This window comes from Pelodiscus sinensis, chromosome 2 (assembly GCF_052426305.1).
Source record: "Pelodiscus sinensis isolate ZL-2025 chromosome 2, ASM5242630v1, whole genome shotgun sequence".
NCBI classification, from domain to species: Eukaryota; Metazoa; Chordata; order Testudines; family Trionychidae; genus Pelodiscus; species Pelodiscus sinensis.
Window position 1 is genome coordinate 187,980,095 of NC_143053.1, and position 25,632 is coordinate 188,005,726.

The following is a 25,632-nucleotide window of genomic DNA, read 5'->3' on the forward strand; positions in this document are numbered from 1 at the left end:
ATAGACATCTGTCAGGGATGGTGTAGACGGAGCCTGGTCCTGCCTTGAGGGCGGGGGGCTGGACTCGATGACCTCTCGAGGTCCCTTCCAGTCCTATTATTCTATGATTCTATTGGTTAATCATAAAACAATGAGCCACCAGTGTGACTGGGCTACAAAAAAGTACATATAGTCTTAGAACATACAGGAGGGGACAGAGAAGTATTCATGCCACTGTACAAGGCACTGGTAAGGCCCACTTAGAATCCAGAGTACAACTGTGGTGATCCATGTTCAGGAAAGATGATTTCAAACTGGTAAAAGTGAAGAGAATAGATTCTAGGGGTGATCAGAGAAACAGAGGGCCTAATCTAAAAGAGTTGGCTGAGATGAGATATGATTGCTCTCCATTAATACATTGGGGTAGAGGGGTAAACATCAGAATGTGAAGAACTATTCAATGGAAAGGACATTTTGTGACATTTTGTGACGGCTATCACAAAAACATATGGGTATAAGCTGACCATAGACAAATTCAGACTGAAAGTTAGAAGAAGGTTTGCAGCTATCAGCTGAGTGAGGTTTTGGAGCAGCTTCCCAATCAGAGTTGTGGGAGAAAACAACATGATTAGTTTTAAGAGAGAGCTGGACACATTTGTGTATGATTCTAAGATGTGGCTGTGTGGAACTTACAGCCATAGGGGTCCCTTTTAATGCATGTTTTATATTCCTAAAAGCTCAAGCTACAGGGCATCACAGCTGGTCACCTGCAGGGATCAAGCAGCACATCCCTCCCACTCCATATAATCTTGTTTGGGTTTTTGTGGGATTTTTTTAATCTCCTTTCTCTGAAGCATCAGAAATGACCACAGCTGGAGATAAGACACTGAATGGGGTGGGCCAGTGCTCGGAGAGATCACCAAACATACTCACTCTCTCTCTCTCTCTCTCTCTCTCTCTCTCTCTCAGGTGCTTGGCTGGCTAGTTCTTGCTCACATGTTCAAAGTCTAACTGATCATCATAGGTGGAGTTGGAAAGGAACTTTCCTGTGGTCAGACTGATAGCAGCTTTGGGTGGTTTTTTTCTTTCCTTCTTATATCTCACTTAGTTAATTCTCTCTCATTGCTGAGACCTCAGACACTGGTGCACCTCAGACCCTCCTGTTCTCTGCTCATGGCATAGAATAGTTTAGTCTCTTACAGGCTATAATACTTTAGTCTAATGTTAGTTGGATTTAATGTGTGGATGCGTGATGGTGGCCTGTGACAAGCAAGAGGTCAGCCTGGGTGATCTGTTGGTCCCTTCTGGCCTGAAAACTCTATGATAAACACGTGTCTGAAATTAGCAGACTGGGTGTGTTGAACATGTCTACAATCAATTGTCATTATCATTGTGCTGCACTTGTAAAGAAGGTACAGGATTAGATTCAGCAGATGCACAATGAAGATTTAGCTGATGGAACTAGTACATAGGCAAAAAGATAACCAGGGACAAAGGACTAGGTGAATTCAGATTTTATGTACAAGTTACTATTTTTGGTGGGTATTCTCTATTATACAAATTTGTTTTCAATCATGCTAGCAAGCTATTAGATAGATAGATAGATAGATAGATAGATAGATAGATAGATAGATAGATAGATAGATAGATAGATAGATAGATAGATAGATAGATAGATAGGAGTGATGTTGATACTGCACTGACACACAGCTTCTTATATTAACTACCTATAATGCGTAGCAGAGGATGATGAAATCCAGGTAAGACTTTCCAACTCTCATATCTTCATCCCAAATCATCTGGAAAGGAGATTCCTTGCTTTAAATTTTTATGTCTTTAGAAATTTACATGCAAATTTTAAAAATGATCTTCTCCTTTTGTTCACGTGAACTGAATTTCTCTTGACAGCAGGATAAATATCAGATGGTTAAGTGTCTGGATCACTGCTAATTAGAAAATTATTATTACTGAAAATGTAATTATAAACTGCCCAAAGTTATTAAAAATGGCCACAAATTATGGATGTTAGTTTTGGGGTGTCCAATTTTAAGCACCAGCTTTTCAAAGATGTTGAAATAGATTTGTATAGCAGTGGCTGCCATTAAAACTCTGTCTACCAAGCATGACCACACTGTAGTTTCTGAGTTACCACAGTTATTTCCTATGCTTCGAATAGGAAATAACTGTGGTGTCTCAGAGAAATACGGTATGGTCATGCTTGGAAGATGCTGACTTTTTAACAGTCATCAGAGTACACAGTGAATAGATAACCTCAGAGGTGGACTACCCCGTGTTCAGTGCTGTATGCACCTGCCATGTACAGATCATTGTGACTAGGATGAAGGGACAATCTGGAATCACGGTTGGATTAAGGAAATTGAGGGACCATGGTACACCGTGACATGATGCCCTCTGTAACTCCATCACCACATAGTGGACCTTCCTCCCACTAGGAATGAGGATGGAAAGGAACTTGCCTCTCTTTTGGAGAGACGGGGCATCAAATGACCTCTGTGATTTCCATTCATGCATCTGAAAAAGTGGGTTTTACCCATGAAAACTTATGCCCAAAGAAATCTAACAGTCTTTAACAGGACTCCTCCTTTTTTTTTTTTTTTACAAATAAAGACTAACATGGCTATCCCTCTGAGACTTGTTATAGTTATGATATACTACAATATCACTTTAACAATTCACCTGCTGGTTGGTATCTTTGTAAAATCATCATTTCTAATTAATTGTGAATTTGGTCTTCTTACATCTGATAAGATTTTAATTTAGATTTCTGCATCTCTTCTTGTATAGTAATAGGTGTATCTGACTGTGACAGGGCGCTCACAGAAGCACCCTAGTCACTGAAGTGTCTGCAGCATGATGAAAACTACAGGCATGAGTGGTGTTACTGAAGCAGTTTCTGTTGGAAAATTACTGTCATTGAGGTGATAACTGCTGGGCTCATGAGAAAACTGGCTCTGTAACTGGGAGGATATGTAACTGGCAGAAACAGGAAGGAGGGGGGAAGAGGAGGAGAGGAAGGAGCGCTCAGAAGGTAAATTGTGAAAGGAGAGAAAGTTGAGTGAAAGGCTTCACCTGCTGTAGTTATGTGCAAAGTCCTGCCATGTTTGGAAACTGAGGATTAAAGGTACATGTGGTGACAAGGAAACAGAATGTACATTACTGTAAGTAGGAGGTGACAGTCTCATTTTTGGAACAGATTTAGCAATGTTTTCTGTATGTTTCTTACTAGGATTAGTTACTGGACTTATTGGTTAACTTTCATGCTTACTGTACACGCAGGCTCCCAATATGCACAGGGAGCTGGCTTACACTGGCGTACAACGGCTCCCGGGAAAGTTCCTGCTCCCCCCTTCCCACGCTGATGCCTTCGTATCAGAGGCAGCAACATGGTGGGGAACAGGGGAGGGGAGCTGCTCATGCAGGAAGCTGACTTAAAAGCCCCCCACATGTAACTGCTGAAATTGTCAGCAGTTACATATTTACTTGATTAAACACATTTTAACATCCCTATTACTTACCCATTCCCTATTTCAAAATAAGAAAACACATTTAAAGTAAAAACTTAACCCTAGCTAAAAATTATAAAATTATTTTCTTTGAAGCTTGCACATCCCCTTGAATTTCAACAATGTAGCTAAAAATCAAATCTGGCCTTTTTATAGTTATGGAGTTTGACCTACTTTGTAAGTATAGTGCTCCAAAGGGAATGGTTGAGACTGAAATTATTATTTTCCATCCTGAGTCACACTTGCTGCCATGTATCACAATGAATGTCTAATGTGATAAATGTATGCTAATAGAAAATATAGGCAGGTTTTCCAGTGATAAAAAATGATAATTTCACTGGTGAACAAACTGCATCTATTCTATCCTTATTAAAATCACAGGCAAACCATTGAGACATGGTTGTGTGAGGAATTTTTAAAAATAAACAAACAGCAAAAGCAGGAAATTTGTCAACATAACAGTTGCAGACTTGTGTGAGGTGCACACATGCATGGAAGAATGTCTGTGTGAAGCACTTGTGCATCTGTCTCTACATGAAGACATACACCTGTGTGCATTTGTGGATTTAATGAGCCACATCCCCAGGGACTCAAAGAAATCAAAAGGAACACCACTGAGATTTACAGGAGATCTGAATTTGGCCCCAAAGTTCTAAATGAAAAAAAGTCTGAAACAAAACCTGGTTTTTATAGGAATCATATTATTTTGTCATATCTGTGCATGCAACACAGTCTAAGAGCTATATTTCTTCCTCTAAATGCATGCGCATAGCTTCCACTAATATTCATAGGAGTCATTGTCTTACATTGAGTAAACATACTATATGCACAGATTTTTTTCTCACCTACATGATCATCACTGTCATGCTGAGCTATAGAAGAACACAATCAGTGCCCCACTAAAGTGCTAAAACAATATATCACTAAAGAAAATGCTTCCACTGCTTGCCAAAGTAATATTTTTCAAAATCAGTATTTTTTGCAGTCATTTTTGGTGTTCTTGGTTTTTCGAGGTAAGGTTTGCTTGCTAAAGCTACTACACAGTTTCTCTCCATCTAAGCAACAAATTCCCAAGCTGCATATTTGTGGTTGAATAACTCCTGCATAGGGCGTTTGGAGTTTCCTGACTACGGAGGAAAAAAGGAATCAGACTCCAGTGTTTAGCTCATTTACTGCACTCAGATTTCCTGTTTTCAAATGTAAAGGGTTTGCAAAGAGTGCATAAAAGTTTCCAAGATACATAGATCTATGAGTGTTAAAGACAGGGAGCTTGATTCAAACTGCTGTAACTCCACTGATTTCAATGGTGTTAGTTCAGATTTAAACTCATATAAGTGGGAGGAGCATGAGGCACAGTGCGTAGTTATGAAAAATGTGCCAATCCCTGTTTGGCTGAAATTCACGGCACGTAAACTAACCCATAAACTTATTTCACTCCAGAGCAACAGTAGTAGGCTAAACCTTTCTGCATCCGTTCTGCAAAGGGCTGACTATTCACAGGTTAGAAGTGTTGAGGACAATATATTTTCTGAATACTAAACAGCAATTTTCTAAGGCAGAGGAATGTTTTAATTTTAGACAAAGTTATAAGGGGGGGGGAATCAAGCTTTAATCTAGAAACAAAGTGAAATACTTTACATCAAAAGCAGAGGACTGTGGAAAAGTCTGCTTGAAGTGAGAGCAACTGATTGAACATTACAACTGCTGTAGGCACTGTGAGGTTGGGGTGTTTTTAAGAGGTAGTTGGAAAAAGTGTTGAACTAAAATTGAACAAAAACAACAAATGGTCTGGTAGCACCTTATAGACTAACAAAACATGTAGATGGTATCATGAGCTTTGTTTTGTTAGTCTACGAAGTGCTCCAGACCATTTGTTGTTGTTTTTCCTGTAACAGACTAACTCGGCTACCCTCTGAAGCTTCTGAAATTGAACAGAAAGTCAGGGTGTGATTTTCAAAGAGCACAGCACCAGCCCAATTCTTTTCCCTTTAAATAATGGTAAAAAACCCTTTCTCTTCAGTGACACCAGATGTAGGGCAATGCTGAGTGCTTTTGAAAATTCCCTCATAAATTCCTAATTATCCACTATCCAGATACAAAAGCCACGGTGATACAAACTTCCTACCAAGTAAGTACCCTGACTGTTTCTGGGAGACACCTTGAAAGGTGATAGAGCATTCTGATCTCCGTATCAATTAATTTCTTTGACTCTGCTGTTGAGAACGGTGCCTATTAATGTTTACTGAGAGGGCTGGTTTCTCTCAGAACAGGAACAAGATCAAAAATTCATTTCACCCTGGCTACCCAACAGCTGTCAGATAAGAACGTAAGACATTCCAGACTACACTTTGGCTGTAACCTAGTATCCCAGCTTTCCGATGTCCGTTACAGTAGGTGCTTTTAAAAAGGTGTCTCAAATTCTTCATTCTTAATTTCCTCGAGGAAATGTTGGTAACCCAGCAGATCCTGGTAACTTGCTGGTATTTAAGTGAGCAGTTAGTTCCAGAACCTCCCTCATTTGACATTTGGGCTTCTGAAGGCAACTCAGCTAGAGAAAAGATTAATACTTTGTCCACACTTGAAAGTTTAAACTGAAAGTGTAGCCAATGCATGAGTGCTAAGGAGAGAGCTTTCCCATGCTCAATGTAAACCACCTCCACAAGGGGAGCAGCTAACGGTGCTGGGAGATGTTGGGAGTCTAAGTCTACACTGACACTTTACAATACTGTAATTTGCTGTGCTGGGGGTGGGAGAATTGGGAGGGAATGGTGTTTTTTTACACCACTGAGCCAGAAAGTTACAGTAGTTACAGTGTTATAAAGTGGCAGTGTAGACTTAGCCTAACTTTGGGGGGAGGTACAATATCTTCCAAACATCTTTTGTACTGAGGAAAGACAGATAGAAAGGAAGTATTTTGCTTCTCTGCAATGTCCTTATCCTCCTCAATAGTTCCCTTTGAAATAATGAACAGAAAAAATGTTCAAAAGCAGCCCTTTAAAGGACTGGCTCTGGCGTCTGCCATGGGGCAGAATCAGTGCTAAGATTTTCCATTAGCTTAGGAAAGGTCAGCTTAATGCAAAATCCATGACACAGATAAATGGGGGAGAGATAAAGTGGACTGAATCTCTGGGAGTGCTAACAAACTGACCTGTAAGACACCATAAGAGAGCTCATGGCTCCTGAAGAACCCTGTGCCCTGCTTGCGTCAGTATAAGAAAGCAAATGGCAGACAGGAGTGAGAGCCCAAGACCTTCAATTTATAAATCTGAACCACACACTTCCTCTTGCATTCAGCTATAATACTTCATTGTAATTTAATTGGAAATTGTTATTGATTCAGGTCAGCACTGGATATATAAACCGGATATATATACATACAGGATAAAAACAACAAATGGTCTGGTAGCACTTTATAGACTAACAAAACATGTAGATGGTATGAGCTTTTGTGGGCACAGCCCACTTCTTCAGATGACGAGAGTTATACAGGATAAGATAGTTTAAGATAGTTAATATTTTTTGCAAAATAAATAGAACAGTCTGATTGCAGAGCACTTGCATCCTGCAGTGTGAAACTTCCTTGGAAACTGGTGGAGAACCAACCCCACAACGGAGGTGTGGAATTCTTCAAGAAATGGCGTGGAATGCAGCCAACTTCATTACCACAGAGTTCCTAGCTATTTCCATGATGCTGCACACACTGGAACTTCCAGGGAGTCATTGCTTGGTGCCCTAGTAGTATGCAATGAAAACCATGTTGCAGGAGCCAAGCAAAATATTTAACCTTATAAAAGCTGTTGCTTGAAAATAAAATTCAAATATTTAAAGAATGGGATTAAAATCAAGCCTGACAATTTCAATATTGAAGTAGCATCCTGCTTTGATACCAGAAAAAAGAAACAACATTGACATCAACAAAGCTGATATTCACAAATATTTTCCAAATAGGACAAGAACCAACATACAAAAGTGAGTTTTGCAGAAAATTTCAGATATTTCGATCATGAATAAAAAAGAAGCAAGCCCTTTCTGGATTCAACATATCAGATGGTCTAGTCATGTGCTACACTGCATTTAAAAAGAAACAAAGGGCTAAAACATCAATAGAGTACAGGCAGTCCTCGGGTTACGTACAAGATAGGGACTATAGGTTTGTTCTTAAGTTGAATTTGTATGTAAGTCGGAACTGGCTCCAGATTCAGCCGCTGCTGCTGAAACTGACCAGGGGCTGACTACAGGAAAGCTGGAGGCAGAATTGCTCTGCCCCCAGCTTCCTGGAATCAGCCACTGATCAGTTTCAACAGCGGCTGAATCTCAAGCCTGGGACAGAACAGCTGGGCTGCCAGGTAGGTCCCTGCAGGACCAACCCGGCAGCATCCCAGCTGCTCTACCCCAGGGTCCACAACAAAAGCCTGGTCTGCTGGGGGGGGGGGGCGCACTAGCTGTGCCCCCCCCCCAGCAGACCAGGGACATGGGGAGCAAAGCCGCAGCGGCAGCGGGGTGCCATGCCTCTGAGGCTTTGCTCTGGCAAAGCAGCAGAGGCGCGGGACCCCACCACCGCTGCGGCTTTGCTCCGGGTGTCCCTGGTCTGCTGGAGATGGTCACCAGCAGACCAGAGGCACCGGGAGCAAAGCGGCAGTGGCGGCGGGGTGCCGCGCCTCTGAGGCTTTGCCACAGTAAAGCTTCAGAGGCGCGGGACCCCTCCGCCTCCCCGGCTTTGCTCCGGGTGTCCCTGGTCTGCTGGAGACGGTCCCCAGCAGACCAGGGGCACCCGTAGCAGCTTTTCTCGTCCCGGAGGTCGAGGTGGCGGGACCACTGCGCTCTGGGCGGTCCCACTGCCTGCGAGCTCCGGGGCGAGAAAGCCCCATTCGTAAGTACGGCTCCGACGTAAGGGGACTGCCTGTATAGCACTACAAAGCTTTAGTTATGTACAAACGTAGAGGTGAGTATACATCACAGCACATAGCATTCAGTGATAACAAGCCTTCAGAACAAGCACACGTCAGATTAGAAAGTGAAATGATGAAAAGATGAATTCACAAAAGAGATTTATAGGAATGAAGACAACTAATAGACTCAGTTGTTCTCTGAGTCATATCCATCTCAGGAGCATTTACTGTAACCCCATAGAATACTGGAAATTCTATATGTTTTTCCTTGCAGAGGTATGTTATTTGCAGGACCCTTGGAAGAAGAGTTTGTCTTCCCTGAAATCAATAGATCTGCAAAGGCTCTGAGTCTCCATGAAAGTGATCATCATTACACCATGCCCTCCAGTTGGATAAGCATTGCTCCTATCTCTCTCTCATTTCAGGCAATGGTCATCCTGGGGCCTCATGCCACCATCTCCAGCTTCTACAGAATCATGAAGTGAGGTACAAGCTGTACTTCCCTCATCCATTGGCCCTGACTGGTCCTGAACAAGGGGATTTGCAGAAGGGGAGGTCCTTCCCAACAAGGCCTGTGCTGTCTCCAGCTAGGATGCCTGCGGAGCCCCAATACTGCCTGCCCGGCCAAAGCTTCCCAGACTAGAGTTCCGTGGCTGCTGGGGCTCCGGGATTCTGAGGCTCCACAGCTGTTGGTACTCTGTGGCCACTGCTGGCCCCCCACTACCACCCAGCAGTGGGGGACAGAAATCCCTGCTGCACTCTCATCCCTCAACACGTGGCTGAGTCACACCCCTCCTTCCCTGAGGCCCGACCTCCTTATACCTGGACTCTGTGGTCCAGGAACATCCGTGTTCCTGCTGGACCATGGATGTTGCCAGACCACAGAGTCCTGGTAAAGGGAGGTACAACCTGTCGTCCTCACCTTCCAAAACTTCCCTGCCCTGCCATGAAAGATTCCTAAGGTCTCGGCCTAACGCACAGATGGCAAATCTATTTAGCTTGTTTACTGATGTATGAATTAGTGGCTAGTTTACTTCCTAAGATTAAACATGATTATTACCAGTATAAAAAAAATCTAATAACCAGCCTATCCTACAGATTGGCTCTCCTGAAAAACAATATTTTAAACGTTTGCTGTCTCTAGTGAGAGTTATCCCTTTGGCTGATACTTAGTGTAAGTATAGATCTAGGCCCTAATATTTCAAGGATAAACTATAACTACAGTGGAGTCCAATTGGCTCTGTGCATGTATAAGCATCTTTGTCTAGTTTCCTTTACAGTAATTGGTTCTTAAACATGATTTCTTTATGAAAATTTTTACACTAGATTACTCCTTGGTTTAGATGTTCCAGACCATTCTTTGTTTAAGCATTTCTTCAGCTGTTATATATTTGCTGGTATTTATGGTATAAATTATACATAAAGGAAACAGGACAAAAAATACATCTCCAATTCAATATAATGAACTACATCTTTGTGCTAGATATAGCAGCATTATTAAAACATGTTTACTTGGTAAACGTATTTAATCCTCTGGACAGGACTCTTATTAAAGAAAACACCCATTCTATGCTTTTAGGAGGATTTCTGTGTTTTAGGGGACCATAGCACTATGCTTCCAGCTGATATACAGCAGTTATAATATTGATCCCTTTCTTAGTGCAGTCCCCTCCATAGCACAGAAGTGATGTACATTGTCCCCACATGATACCTTTTTTACCAAGAGGAAACAAAACTTTGCAATAAAAACAGGTTTAACTATATTAATTCTATCATCGGAAACACAGTGTAGAAATGGATCTTAGCTGTGTTCGTTTTGATGGAACATGTTTCGCAACAGGGAGGGGACATTGAACATCAATCCATTTGTATTTGACATGTTTCAGTGGCAGCCATTTGAAACAAAATTAGCCAAAGAGGTGTCTAAATGCTCAACTAATGGTCAAAACCAGGGAAGTGGCTCCGTTCATACATCACTAGGATGAAAAATTGTCATATTTGCCTGAACTTGATATAGGTGACTCAATCCCCAGGAAACAGTCTTTTGTTTTCCAAAAACGTTTTTCTGGATTTCCCCCAGAAAAAACTATAGAGAAGCTCTTTCACAGTCTTGACACTCACTTAGATTTATCTCCAGGAAGAGTGAAATGATATATGCCACGCTCAAAGTTTCAATGTATGTTTTTTTGCTGTGGGCAAAATTCAACCCTATTGAGAGCCAATGTAGGCACTCACTTATCCCATTTAAGTCTTCAAAAGAGGGGATAGATAGAATTTAAGTAGTGGAGCGGCCCATGCTGGCCCTCTCTGGTGGGGTGAGTTTCACCCCACAGCTGTACTGTATATGGCATACTGATGAATAAATACCACTCAAAAAAGTTTGCGATAATCTTTTCACATCATTGTTTAAGGGGGAGTCCACTGTTCAATGAAGGTCAAAGCCAAGCTTACTATCTGCATTATCTGAGGTTAAATTCTTCTCCTGTATCTTTGCTCCAACCTCTTCCAATCACAAAGACTAGCAAATAATATTTTCTGTCAGTCTGTTATGCAATGTCCTTCCAACATCTGCAAGGCCCAACACACTTCTCCAGGCAGGTTTCCTTCTTCAGACTCCTAATTTTTCAGTAATAAGGTAGAACCTCAGAATTACAAACACCTTGGTAATAGAAGTTGTTAGTAACTCTGAACAAAATTGTATAGTTGTACTTCCAAAAGTTTACAACTGAATATTTGACATGTCATAGTTTTGAAATGTTACTACTCAGAAGAAAAATGATGCTTTCCTTTAATTTTTAGTAGTTTCTATTTAACACAGTTACTCTTCTGTGTTTGCTTTTTGTTTTTGTCTCTGCTGATGCCTGATTATGTGCTTCCAAATCCAACTGAGGTATTTGGTTGACCTGTCAGATCATAACTCTAGTGCTCATAACGCTAAGGTTCTACTACAGGATGTACTACTTTATAGGGGTGATGCATGGGAGGGTCATGAATGGTCACTTGCCCTACCCTAAAATGCCTAGAGTGTTCAAGGGGGGCAAGGCACCAGCAGGCAGAACCAGAAGGGAAGTTGGAGCCAGAGACTTTCCTCTTCTAGTTCAAGCCATTCTGCCTGCTTGGGATGCTTCCCTGTGCAGTAAGTACAGTGGTTGCCCTCTCCCAGCTGCTGTGCTGCACTGGGCAGCATCCCAGGAGGCAGCCTGGCTAGAGTCCACCTGGGAGAGGACAGAGAGCTCCTGCCACCCCCCACTGCCAGGTAATGTGCCATGGAGAGAGCAGGGGGACGGGAGGGAGATCCAGGCTGTGGACATAAACAAGTGTGGGGATTACATTCCACCATCAGCTGGTGCCTCTTATGTCCCTCCCGGCTAGTTGCTTATGCTGCCTTCTATGAAGTCAGCTGAATTTCATTTGAATCCCTGTTTTCAAAATATGCTGTTTTTTCCTAGATATTTTCAATTTTATATTTATATTTTTACTTATACAAAATAATTTAAAAGGCCTGTTCCAACACTTGGCTAATTATTGAAAAATATAGAAAGCCTAATGCGAACAAAAAAGATATGCCACAATCTCCACAAAAGCAGGGAAGGGGAAAAGACCACTCCAGCCACAGATATCTCAGAGCACAAATGTTGGCCTTTGGTGAAATCTTGCCAACCCAAGTGCTTTAGCTTTGCAAAGTGGTCAAATGGAATTTTATATCATACAGCACTGTCATGAGCATCTGCATTTTAAGGATGCCTTCCCTTTGCTATTTTCCAGCACAAAAGCTCTGCTATTCCTCCTCGTTATGCAACTTAATTGCTGCTGTCTTAAATCACCAAATATACATAAATAATGGATTATCCACCAGAAACAGAATTCAGGATCAACTTCTACCACAGAATGTATCTTCTGCCTTTCGTTTCCTTTCCAGAGATCCACAAATATTTCAGATTTCCTATATTTTAACTAGGAAATGTGTATAAGAGAAATAAAATCCCAGTATCCTCGAGAGACATTCAGATGCTTCATTTCGCTATTTTTCCTATTTGAAGCAAATATTTTATTACAATATGTCAATAAAAACTAACAGCCAATAAAACTATTATTTGTATTGTGGGACTCTATTAAAAAAGACGGCAAGGAATCTTACAGTATTTACTTTCAGGCACAATAGTTTACAGTTCAGTAGCAGGCACATGAGCCCCCTGCACCGCATGACTTTTTTTTCCCTAGCGTGGTAATAATGTGAACAGTTGAATTTTAAGGTTCAGATTTTAATGAGGGCTGCCACTCGTGTGGGTTTTACCCAGACAGCCCAGGTTTTGGCTTGTGTGTCCAGGTGCCATTTAGGGTTGCTAGGTGCCTGGGGCTTTTTTTTAACCAAAAAGTCCAGTCAAAAAGGTGCCCTGGCAGTGTCAGATCAGACGTACTGACCCAGACATCTGAAGTCCAGTTATAATTGGGTGGGTAAAGGTGCCAGGTCATTAACCTATGCCAGCTCCTGTCCATCAAAGGCTGTCTCCTATCTGCATGCAGGCTCCAGTAGCTCCCATCCGTGCCCTGAAGGAGAGGGAGCCCAGTTGTAGGGTAGAGGAAGAAGATGGAGGTGATCCAGTGAGTGACGGGGGAGGCAGTGAGAGAAGCAAGTGAGGGGGAGTGACCTTGAAAGAAGAAGCAGTGAAGGGGCAGGACATTAAAGGAAGAGTTTGAGAAGGGGCAGGGCCTCTGGGGTCTCATTACCAGCAATTAGAAAGGTATCAACCCTAGTTTTAATCCACCAGAATTTGCTGAGGGGGGATATTCAAATTTACAGGGGAAGATTAATTCATCAGGATTCTGAGAGCCCTATGCCACTTTCATAGTAGATAAAACAACTAATCAGGGATAGTGGACCAGCAGTAATAAGGAAAATATTGGGTCAATTACATAGAGGGCCTAGCAAACTAGTGCACTGAATTCTAGTCTTGGGGGAAGAAAAAGATATTACCCGTACTGAATGGATATTGTTAGAGTTTATGCTAAACCACAAATTCCCTACACCATGTTGATACAGGACTAAATTTGGGATTTCATCCAATTGCGTGTTCCCATCTAATTGGGTCTTAAAGCAAGCGAGGAGATTTCTAATGCGAGTCTCAGAAACCTCTGAAAAGCATAATCCAATGACCTCCAGACACAATCATTATTAAATGATGATGTCAATAGAATTGAACTAGGTTGCTAGTCTTCTTTAAAGAAAAACAGATGCAGCAAACTTTCATTAAATTCAGTCATTTCACTCCTCCACACAGACCCACTAGGCCATTAAATGAAGAGTATTCCAAGGCACATTAATAGGCAATTACACAGTGCACCACAGATTAAGGTATCTTTTCTGATTACTACAGAACTCAGACTCTGTTTTCTCATGAAGTTCTTAAGGGGAATGCAACAGGCTGCAGAGAACATCATAAAATAACCCCTGACACACACAATTCTTAAAGACACTGATGAGTCCACAGACAAATAAGGTAAATGAGTCAAAAAAACAAATAAGCACTGTAATAAACAAGCCAGAATCCTGCAAGCAAAGATGATTTTAGAAAAAGAAAAAAAAAGTGAATTCTTGGAATTCACAGTCCATAGACTAAATACCATCACAACACAGGGAAGGAAAGCAGAAACAAAAGACTTGTGCTTACCTTTGCCATCTGGGCCTGCACACCATTTGCTTTAAGAGATGCTACTGCTTTCTGTGCTGCTGCTGGACTGTCAAAATCTACAAAACCATAGCCTAAAAAAACGGAGAAGTCTTTATTAATATCTATGAACAATTTCCCATTTTATCAAACTCTTCTCAGATTTTTCTAACCGACTGCTCTCCTGACAACCAACAGCTGGCCGTGTTCATCTTCACTTCTTTTAAATCAATAGTACTTAAAGAAATAGTTCTCTATCAAGGACAGTTTCATGTAGCTCTCTCTGAGCACATCTACACAGCAGGGCTACAGTGGAATTAATCTATGCAACTTCTGCTACATCAATTGCATGGCAGACGTCAGAATAGGTTAATTCAGGTTTTGGTGTTGTCTACTTCCTACTCCTCGTGAAATAAGGGTTACCATGAGTGGGAGTAAGAAGTCCTCCAGCTTGACATTATTTTGAAATAAAGGCTTGTAGTGTAGACATGCTTTTCATTATTTCGGATGTTATTCTGAAATAACACTGCTTTGTAGAAATTCCGTCTGAGCCCCTAGGTCAGCAAGGCTAGACATAGGAAGATGATCTTTCACTGTTAAAATGACTGCTATGCAGTACTTATTTCAATAGTTTGGTTTATCCAATTAAACTTGTTCATACAATACACTCCCTATTATTACTCTTGTTTCATTCCCTTCCATCCCACAGCTCATGGTAATCTTTTCTATTTTGGTGAACAGGGCTGGGATTTTCCAAGGAGCGTAAGTATAGCCTTGCAAATCTGCAGATATCCACTTCATAACCACATCCACAGATGTGGATATCCATGGCTCATTTTTGCCTATTTGGATGTGGAAGCGAATACAAATTTTGGATCTAGAACCCTGCAAATTTGTAGATATCTGCCTTATATCCACAGGTATCTGCACTCATGGATATCTGCAGCTCATTTTTGCAGATACAGATGCAAATACAAAATTCTGTATCCATGCAGGGCTCTAAGCCTAAAAGCATTAAGCAACCAACTCTTATTGAATTACACACTTTTACATTTAGATATTGAGGTTACTAGACATGCCTAAAGGGATTTACAAGAGCTCCTAATATTTTTACAAATCTACCACATGGCTCCTAACTCCCTTAGGGTGTGTCTACACTGCACCATTATTTTGCTATAACTAGTGTTATTTTGAAATAACAATGCAAGTGCCTCCATAGCTATCCATTATTTTGAAATAATTTTGAATTATTGTTCGGATTATTCCGAAATCTGTAAAACTCATTCTATGAGTAATAATGTCTATTCTGAAATAGTTATTTCAAAATAAGGCGTGTGGAGATGCTCCACTGCTGCAATTTTGAAATAACCCCTCACTTGGGCCATTCTAAGTTATTTCTCCCCAGAGCCTCCTGGGGCTCAATCAAGATAGCACGTCTACATTAGGAAAGCCTGCCTTAAACTAATTTTGAGGCTTTCCTGCAGTGTACACGTGCTATTTCAAAATAAGCTAATTCAGAATAACTATTCTGGAATAGCTTCTTTCAAAGTAAGTGTGCTGTGTAGACGTAGCCTTAGAGTCCTTTGAAAAAATTCCAGGCCACATCATGCAAAGAAGTTACAACCCAGGTATACACCTCTTGGAGAGAGTCTGCAAACTCAGCCTTGCAGACTGCAGGGCTGAAACCAAATTGCCTATAAGCATTAATAATATTAGCACTAGTATGCTTATAGCATAATGGCTCCTCTGCCCATCATCTCCATTTATTTGATCAATAAGTAGGAAGCCACAAATACGTTGCTTTCCTGCTGTATCAGGTTTCATTTTATTTCTTTTGTCAGTCTTTCCCCTGTTACTATGTAACCCTTTTCTCCACCTCATTCCCCCCAAAGTATGTATCAACACCTCACCACTTCCCCCAAATTGTGAAGATTCTTTTGAAGCGCATGCTTCACCCTCGGCAATGGCTGGTCCAATGTAAAAAGAACCTGTCACCTAAAGTTTCTCCCAGGCTCTCTTATTTGCCAAGTATAGAGCTTTAAAATGAAACAAAAGCAGCCAAGATAGATACAAACAAATCAAAACAAAAACCCCAACCCACAACTGAGAAACTAGAGAAGGATTTTGAGGCACTGCTTTAATAACATCCTCTGGGTCTGACTCAGTTTTGTTTTCTCCTAATCTATGTACTTTGTTTTTTAGTTTATAATATTTTAACTTAGAATAACCCATCTGGGAAAGCCTTTGGAACAACTGAGTATTGTGACAATATGTCCCCACAACATTGCCATGAAAAAGTGCAAGATAATTCAATTATCACTTTGGTTTTTTGCTTTTAATTAACTATTTAATTTTCTCCCTCTAGTTCCTCTTGTTCCTTCTCACTCAGCGTGTTATGCTGCAATGAACTGGTAACACACAGCTGTGTGCTTTCCAATGCTCTCAAAAATGCCCTGCAGAGTAGCTGTGAAGTTTTTAATACTAACTCAGTAAGAAAGCCTGCTACATAAGGACAGACTTCCTTGGATTTCCACCAAGCCTTTGTTCGTGGGATGATAAAAGTGCACAAATGCAGAGTCAAGGAGAGGAAAAGGACAATGATTCCTGAGAGGAGACAAGAGCAGATGTAACTTCACAGCCTCACAATACAAGTGACCCTGACTTGAATCTAGAGCTGCCAAGAGACCTTGATGACCACCAGGAAGCCAGATACTACCAGGAAAGCTTTGACAGTTTGGGTACTGGGATGGCCTGGAATGAACCAACCTGTTCCTAGGAAGTGGAAGTACTTGTTATAATTAGAAGATTGCACCTTGTTCTTTTCTACCAGACACTGATGCTGTTAAAACTGGGAATGGTACTGTCAGAACTGGAGATTTACAGGTAGATTTATACTGCAGGAGTCACATATACAAGGTAAGTGGTTTTTAATAAGACTTTCTGCACAATGTTATATAGAAAAGTGTGTGTATCCCACTACATTTACACAAACATCTTTAGTTTTGGGATGTTTTGGGATGTTTTGAGAAAACACACTATAGATAGCAGGTATATGCAATATACTCAATCATTAAAGGTTTAAGTTAGTCCACAAGGTTTAATTGTCTGAATAGCTTCTATACACTTATTCTAATGACCATAAAACACAGGGGTGATTCTAGAACCATATCCTCCCATGAAACTCAATGAGGTAAAAATGCTCTGCCTTTGATCAGAACTAGTTGTTCATCATATCTACTTTCATTAATGATGTCAGAATAATTGTGAAGTTGTTACTGTTCCTTTCCTCCAGTTCATTTTCATTCTATATACTCATCTTAATTTTCACTCTTGTGGACATCCCTCCACAGTGCACACAGAAACATCAGGGGAAAATCACAGCAAGGCTGAAAAGCAATCCAAAGAGGAATCGCCTACAGTAAGACAAGCCACATTTCTGGGCTGCCTCAGTATTCAAGCATCCTTACAAGAGTTTCACAGCAGACACATTAATGTCCTTCTCACCATTTATGTTAACGTGTTCATAACAGGTAGGGTAAGTCTACATTACAAGTGCTAGAGCTACGGTGCTGCAGCTGTGCCTTCGAAGTGACAAAGTGTAGATGTTTGCTACAGTAACAGAAGGAGTTTTTCCATCACTGTAGTAAATCCACTCCATAAAGAAGCAGTAGCCGTGTCAATGATTATTGACCCTAGTGGTGTATACAATAGGGTTTAGGCTGGCATAATTACATCTTTTTTTTGGGGGGGGGGGGGGGGATTTTTCACACCCCAGAGTGACATAGCAGATTGACCTAAAGTTTAGATGTAGACCAAACCTCAGTGACTATACAGGTCTAAAAGCCTCAGAGGCACAGCCATGTTAGTCCGTAACTTTAAAAACTAGTCCCGTGGCACCACCCACATCTTCAGATGAGCAGAAGTCTATGCAGGTCTAGTTCACTTTTCTGCATAACACCAGAAGACAAGTGTTGTTTGTGATTGCACGTACATGGTTCTAGTACGTGTCAATCTAACAAAACTAGGAACCCAGTCCTTTATTCCTAGTGTTTGAGGGCCAAAACTACACTGAAGTCACTGGGTTTACAAGGATGAAGATAGTTCTTAGCCTTTAAGGGAATTAAGTATTTTCATTTTCTGGCGTTATGCACTAACAAAGTGACTGTCTAACTCTATACCTTCCTCCTCTATCCACACATTCCTTTCTCTGCCTTTTTGTTCCTTGTCAAACCTGGACTGTCAGCTCTCTATATTTTCCTGTTGTTCAGCACCTAATAAAATGGGGCTCTGATGATCACTTAGGACTCCTAGCTACAACTGTCCTGTAAATATGAAACAATAAATGCAACAAACAAAACCAAACTATTTTGCTGGGGGGTTTTTTAAATCTCATTCCTTTTCTTAAACACAAAACAAAACAAAAACCAGACAATCTACTGAAAAGCTTCCTTAAAGGCTAACAACCATATTTATCCCTGTCAACCCTTTGACTTCAGTGTAGTTACACCAGGGTGATTTTGGCCCTCCAACACCAGGAACAAAGGACTAGGCTCCTGGTTTTATAGAATGACAAGTACTAGTACCATGTAAATGCAATCACAAACAACAAGACAAGAGTACTCATAATCATTGCCAATCTTTTCCTCTGAGAAATAAAATGACTGTAATTTTATTTGGCTTGATGCCATCAACACTAAATAATTAAGTTTAAGGAATACAAACCATGAGCTCGTACCTATGGGGGAACGAAAACAGCTAAGCATCAGCAAGCACAAGTTTATGGGTTGCTTCAGTAAGCGCTACCTGAACACACAGGCAGACACTAAACATCTATGTCTCCTATAACCTAAGCAGCTGGGGGCCTCCTGGTCTCAGTTCCTCAGTTCCGTAATTAAGCTTGGCAGCAGGTTCAAATGAATTAAAACTGAATGTCACTGTTTCCTCAACAAATCCCTCATCCTTGTTTTTCTTACTTGTCAGAAGAAGACCAGTAGAACAGCAATTAGTGGTAAGCAGTGCAGTGAAAAAGAACCAAATATACACTAATTAGGTCATTCGCCAAACACATTCATTTCATTGGCAGATTTAATCAGTGTTTTCCTGAAATCTCCTATGCTAATTTAAAGTTTTGTTATTATTGTTGCTTTAAACACAGATGGGATGCCTAGAGATTTTCAATTGCTTTTTCCAAAACCATTTCTAAGTAAAAACCTCTTCAAATACTTCACTGTTAATATTTAGGTTCGGGTTTTAGGAAATGGGCTGTATTTCATGCCTGCAGATACATTTGTGCTATTCAAATACTGCAAGGATATTTTGTGTCTCTTCCACATCAAACTATGGATTGAACCCACAAAGTTAAATATAAACTTGAAATAATACAAAAGACTACCCAAATTAACTCACAAGTGGGAGCCAAATACAAATATTCTCCCATTGATGCACAAACACAATTACCATCAGTCCCTTTGGGATTTTCTGCACATACACTGATATGAGAGTAGACCTACTTGCATTTAAAATCTCCCTTTTCATAGAACACTGGAACTGGAAGGGACCTCGAGAGGTCATCAAGTTCAGTCCCCTGCTCTCAGAACAGGACCGTGCATCATCTAGAATCAGGGGTAGGGATCCTCAGGCCTGGGAGATATATCTGGCCCTCTAGGCTCAGGGCTCTACTCCAGCACTGGGGAGCTGGTGCTCCAGCTCCCTCCCTCCACCCCCCACCGCAGGGCTCTGGTGTGAGCGGAGAGTGCAGGGAGAGTCTTTCTGCTTCTAACTCAGGGACCACATCACTGAAGGTTTGTTTTTTTTCTTCTCACTTGTGTGGGAACTGATTTTTCTGTGGCTCCCGATCCCAAAAAGTTTCTCCACCCCGTATCTAGATCATCCCTGATAGATGCCTATCTAACCTGCTGTTAACTATCTCCATTAATGGAGATTCCACAATCTCCCTAAACAGATTTTGGATATCTGGTGTTGCACAGTAGTATTTCTACTGTTAGTAGAAATAACGGTGGGGGCCAGGTTACCAACTGTAATTCTAAGAAACCAATGAGAGTAGGGATTGGTCAGTGCTCTGTAAGGTCTGTTCCCAAATGCATATCACAGCAAAAGTCTAGGTCATATTTTTTCTGCACAGAAACATTTCTTCATGAGCAGGTTGCATTGCAGACTCAGATTCAATTGGAAATCCCTGGACTAACCTGGAGTTTTTAGCCAACACCCTGCAGCCGGCAGGGGTGGGGAGAGCCACACCAAACAGACAGGTCACAGGACAAGTGTTCTTTTTGAAAAGAAACAGATACAGAGCTGTACTGCTGCAAAGGGAACATCAGGGAGATTTCTGCTTCAAGGAGACAGAATTTCTACCTTTCCCAGGGCTCCTTGACTGCTCAGGGAGGTGGAAGAATAATGCCATAACCACTACAGACCTTTAAAAAGTTCCATTTACTCTTCCCAATTCAAATGTTTGTGTCTGTTGACTACAGACACATGGGGATGTAGCACTAGCCCCTCCCATTAACTTTTCAGAAAGATGCTCTCAGGAAGGGAACAGGCTACACTTCAGGACAGCCCTTTTGCAAGTCAGGCAAAGGGGAGGTCACATCTTACACCGTCTCCCTTCAATAGTGGCTCAGGAGCTAGCTACAAACTAGCTCTATGTTTCTGCAGAAAGAAACCTGTTTTGCAGGAAAGTTGTAAGGTCTTCAAGCCTAATATATCTGGACTTTCTTTCATTTTTTTTTAAATCAATAGAATCAAAAGGGGATAAACAAACAAAACAAAATACAAAACCGTGTGTCAATGTAACACCCAAGTCACAAATGAAAAGCTTAAAAACTAAGGACATGGTCAAGCAAAGGTTTTCAAAGTAATACTAATTTATCCACATTGAACCTATGTAATGTAAATTAAAAATGTGTACCTCAATACTAATGTTTGTTGTTCCATGTACTCCATATAACAGATGGTGTGCAAAATGACTGTACTAAGGTTACAATGAAAAACTTAACGCGTTAATTTCCTGACTTTCCACCCTTTACATTCATGGCTGAAAACCTGGCCTCATTACAGCCAATGACAAAACTCTCTCAGAATCCCTGCATGGGGAAAAAGGTGTTATTTAGGCTGCAAAGTTAGGCAATCACAGTTTTGTGGTTGCTCGTATAATTGTTCTGCCGTCTTGTCCATACATCCAATGCACTGAACAAGGCAGGGGAGCTATAAACATTTTACTTACTTAAAAACTGTATCATAATGAACATGTACAAGAGGGCAGAATAAAAGTAAAATAAAAAGGTAACAATAATTCTAGGATTTCCTAACTTTGAGCACTTACCTTTGCAATGTTAATAACATTCTTTTAACATAGCTGTTTCATAGTGTTTTTTTATTATTATTTTGTTTTGTTTTAAAATAAAAGGTAAAACCAAATTCTGACATGCTTTTCTGGTCTACTATCTTGGGTGTTTCCAAGTGCTAGTTCCCATTAGAAAGCTAAAAATCTTAAATTTTCAATGGTAGAAAGCTCCAAAATTCAGTTTTGATTCTCTAGAATTGTGAAATAACAGACCTTAAATCTCAACTTGACATAAGACTAAATATATATCTTGAGCCTTTTGTTTTATTTCAGCAAGTAAACCAAAATATTTAATTTCAATCCAATTTTTTCAGTTCAACCAATAAACCAAACAATGATTTCAACAGCTCTAGTGTTTGCATGCATATGCATGTTGCGTGCATACACACAAACTTCTATGCACAGACATGAAAATAGATGATAGCCACAATAAGCCATTCCCCCCATTTACATACAACTATTTCTGTTCCATGAGGACTGAATCCATCTGTTTAGTTGTTAAATTTGCTTTTGCCCTGTGTTTAGTTAGAGTGTCTCTTAAAAGGTAATGTTCATTTCAACAAGCAGGTAGGCTACATAAAAAGTGATTATCCAATAATTTACTATGCAAATTTTAGTGATTGTTTCATGCACACTGAATAACGAATCAAATTAAAGTCTTATATCCCTGGGAAAATTAGAGTTAACAACCAGAGAGTTTGATTTGCCCTTGAACACAAAATTACTTGAAGTAGAGTTTTTGCATTGTTCACTCAACACCAGAGCCACAAAAATACCATGGCTATCACAAAGACAGCAATTGTAAAATACTATGAATTATTAAAAACCTCTGCCTTTTAAAAAAGTTTCTGGCTACTAGAAAGTGGTGAATCATCACATTTTAATTAAAGAAGGTAATATATAGTCAGAAGAAAATAATTGCAAAGGGAAAATCTTAAATGCAGCAAAGAAAATCAAGAGTAAACATAGCCCTTTCATTAAAGATGGCTCCCAAGAGAAACACCTACATTGATAGTGCTATGTGCAGCTGAAATTTTTGTTTGCTTTAGCTTGATATGGAAATATGGAACAAACCTTTCACTTTTATTATGGCTCAGCCTTTTTTTTAACACTTTCATTCTCTTCAACCATTTTATAACAACAAAACTGGAGAAAAAAAAAACCTGTAAGGAACCAGAAGCCAGATCTTTAGAAATATGTGTAAAACATTCCTACAATTGAGTACCTAATTTGTGCATTCAATTACTTGAATTAAATTGAGTATATATGAATGCAAATGGTAGTTAGCTTTACAACTGAATATTTGCTTTACCTAATTAATGCATGAAGCTGTGATTAGTGCATGCACACAATAGGCATAGAGGTTCTCGATGCCTTGCCTCATATTTTAAAATGTTACGAATTTGGAAGGTTTTGCAAATCTAGCTAATGTAAGGTAACAATAAAAAAAGAAAGAGACAGATAACTTAGGTATATGGGAGGTAGAAAGGGAGGAAAAGAGGGAGGAAGGCAAGAAAGTGAGCTGTGTTAGTCTGTTTCAGCAAAGCCAACCACCCTTCCTTAACTCTCATGCTCTCCTCTACTTAATGCTACATCATCTGGACATACAGGAAGGAGGCACTTGAAGAATTCTGCCAGGATTTCAACGATTTCCAGCCCACCGTCAACCTCAGCCTGGAGCAGTTCACACAAGAGACCCACTTCCAGGACGCGACACTCCCAATAAGTGATGATCACATAAACACCATCCTATATTGGAAACTTACTAAGCACATTACTTATTAACATGCCTCCAGCTTTCCCCCAGAATGCATCACATGATCTATTGTCTACAACCAAGCCCTAAAATACAACCAGATCTGCTTTAATCCCTCAGGCAAACAGCTTCAGGAATTCTATCAAGTATTCTTAATACTATAGTACTCATCTGGGGAAGTAAAGAAACAGATTGACAGAGCCAGATCAGTACTCAGAAGTCACCTACTACAGGCCCAACAAAGAAAGCAACATAAATCACTGGCCATCACCTACAGTCCCCATCTAAAGCCTCTCCCTCAAATCATCAAGGATCTACAACATATCCTGGAAGGCAATCCCTCACTCTCACACCCCTTGGCAAGCAGGCCAGTCCTCGCTTACAGACAGCCCTCCAACCTGAAGCAAATACTCACTAGCAACTCCACACACCACAGCAGAAACACTAACCCAGCAACCAGTCCCTGCAGCAAACCCTGTTCTCAACTCTGTCCACATTCCTACTCAAGTGACATCATTATAGGCTCATTCATCTGCACAGCTATTAATGTGATATATGCATTATGTGGCCAAACTGGACTGTCACTATGCAAAAGAATAAATGGACACAAAACAGATATCAAAATTGATAATGCTCAAAAACCAGGAGGAGAGCACTTTGCCCTCCCTGAACATTCAGTAACAGACTTGAAAGTTGCCACGCTTCAGGAAAAACACTCTTCAAAACCACACTTCACTGTGAAACTGGAGAGCTGGAACTCATATGCAAACTAGACATTATCACACTGGGTCTGAATAGAGACTGGGAGTGGTTAACTCACTACAAAAAGTCATTTCCCCTCTTTTGGTATTCACACCTTCTCAGCAACTGTTGGGAATGGGCCACATCCACCCTGATTGAACTGAGCTCATTAACACTGGTCCTCTGTGTTAGTAATTTAACACATCCATCTTGGCATGTGTGTATATATATAACTACCAAACTGAAGTTTTAAATTCATATATCTAACAGCATGGGTTCCAGCCCACAAAAGCTTATGATCAAATAAATTTCTTAGTCTTTAAGGTGCCAGAGAAAATTAGATTCACCCAAAAAGTTTCATATGAGAGAATTTGAAAAATCATCATCCAAAATGGATACACCATGGGAGCAGATATTGGAAAATAAATAACCCTAAAAGAGAGAGCAAGAGTGATAGTGGACATCAAATGTGAAATGAGCTTTCAGTGAAATACGGTAGGAATAAAACCCAATCACACTATACATGGTTCAAGGAGGTTACAAATCTACGCAGGGTAATTGGCATTTCAGTACCAGGAAAAACTGACAGAGAAGAGGGAATTCTGAAAAAGGCAGCCATGGTGCTGAGAGCCCTGTGATGCAATACAGAGGGTGAACAGGTGAACCTTCACTCTGATCACTCAGATGTGAATTAATTCCCCCCAGGAGAAAGCTGACAGAGGTAATTAGACAGAGGCAATTAGCCTGGCTGGGATAAGGAGACAATTAGCCCATTAGCTCAGAGCTGATACAGTGGCAAGAAGGAAGTTCCAAAGGTAAGAGATGGGGGCTAGAGCTGGATGAGCTCACCTATATGGAGGCCTGAAGGGAAGCAGAACTCTGTTCCCCTCAGGCCCTGGGGAGAGTGCCAAAATACACCGCCACACTGCCGTTGCTGTTGCATATAAACTGTTACAGAAATGGTGGAAGGAACTGAAAATAAAGGACTATGGTAAAGGTAAAACCACTGGAGTTCATGCAGTTTCATGGAGAAGAAAGCAGGAAAGAAGCCACACTCTGGGACATGTCCATAGTAGAGTACTGATTTATAAAGCAAGAGTAAAAAAGCGAAGAACCTCAATCCTATAAAACTCAATGGGGCAACTCACAGTGGGTACATCTTCACAGGATCATGGTTTTAATAAATATAGACAAATGGTAACCATCTTCTCCAGGTATGTGAACAATGTATAACACAGTAAAGTACAGGAGCTATTTAGGAACATCACCAGAGATTGGGAATGTTTAGATAAAACTGAACAAAAGACACATTTAGGAAATAGTTTCTGACATTCTCCTAACAGCTGATCTTCTAATGTGAGTGATTGCTTGAGTAACTTGAAACAAGATTATACTATAGTGTAAAGCCTATATTGATAAAGTGAGCCAAAAAATCTTTCCCATCTTTAACTTCTGAGATTCCTTGTCCTGCTTGGTTTCATTGATTAGCTGTCAAAATGAAACAGGAATATGAATTCTCTTTAACCAGTACAGCCACTCCCCGAGTTGCGAATGGTCGAGTTACGACCGTTCGCACTAACGACCAAAGCTCCCATGGAGCAGTTGTAAAGGCAACCCGCGCTTACGAATAGCGCGTCGCATGTAACTGAATGGGGTCCGAGTTACAAACAGTTCGAGTTACGGACCAACTGTTGGTCCGTAACTTGTTCATAAC

At 40.6% G+C, this 25,632-nt stretch overlaps 1 protein-coding gene across 8 annotated transcripts in view; it reads right to left on the reverse strand.

Moving 5' to 3' along the window:
• The window catches only part of RBMS3 (RNA binding motif single stranded interacting protein 3), a 989,419-nt gene that overhangs the window by 329,565 nt on the left and 634,222 nt on the right, over window positions 1-25,632 (reverse strand). For all 8 annotated transcript variants that reach the window (XM_075921983.2, XM_075921984.2, XM_075921980.2 and 5 more), the window contains one exon: window positions 14,062-14,153. In XM_075921983.2, the coding sequence (XP_075778098.1) occupies window positions 14,062-14,153 (92 nt within the window). The remainder of the gene's footprint in view (window positions 1-14,061; window positions 14,154-25,632) is intronic.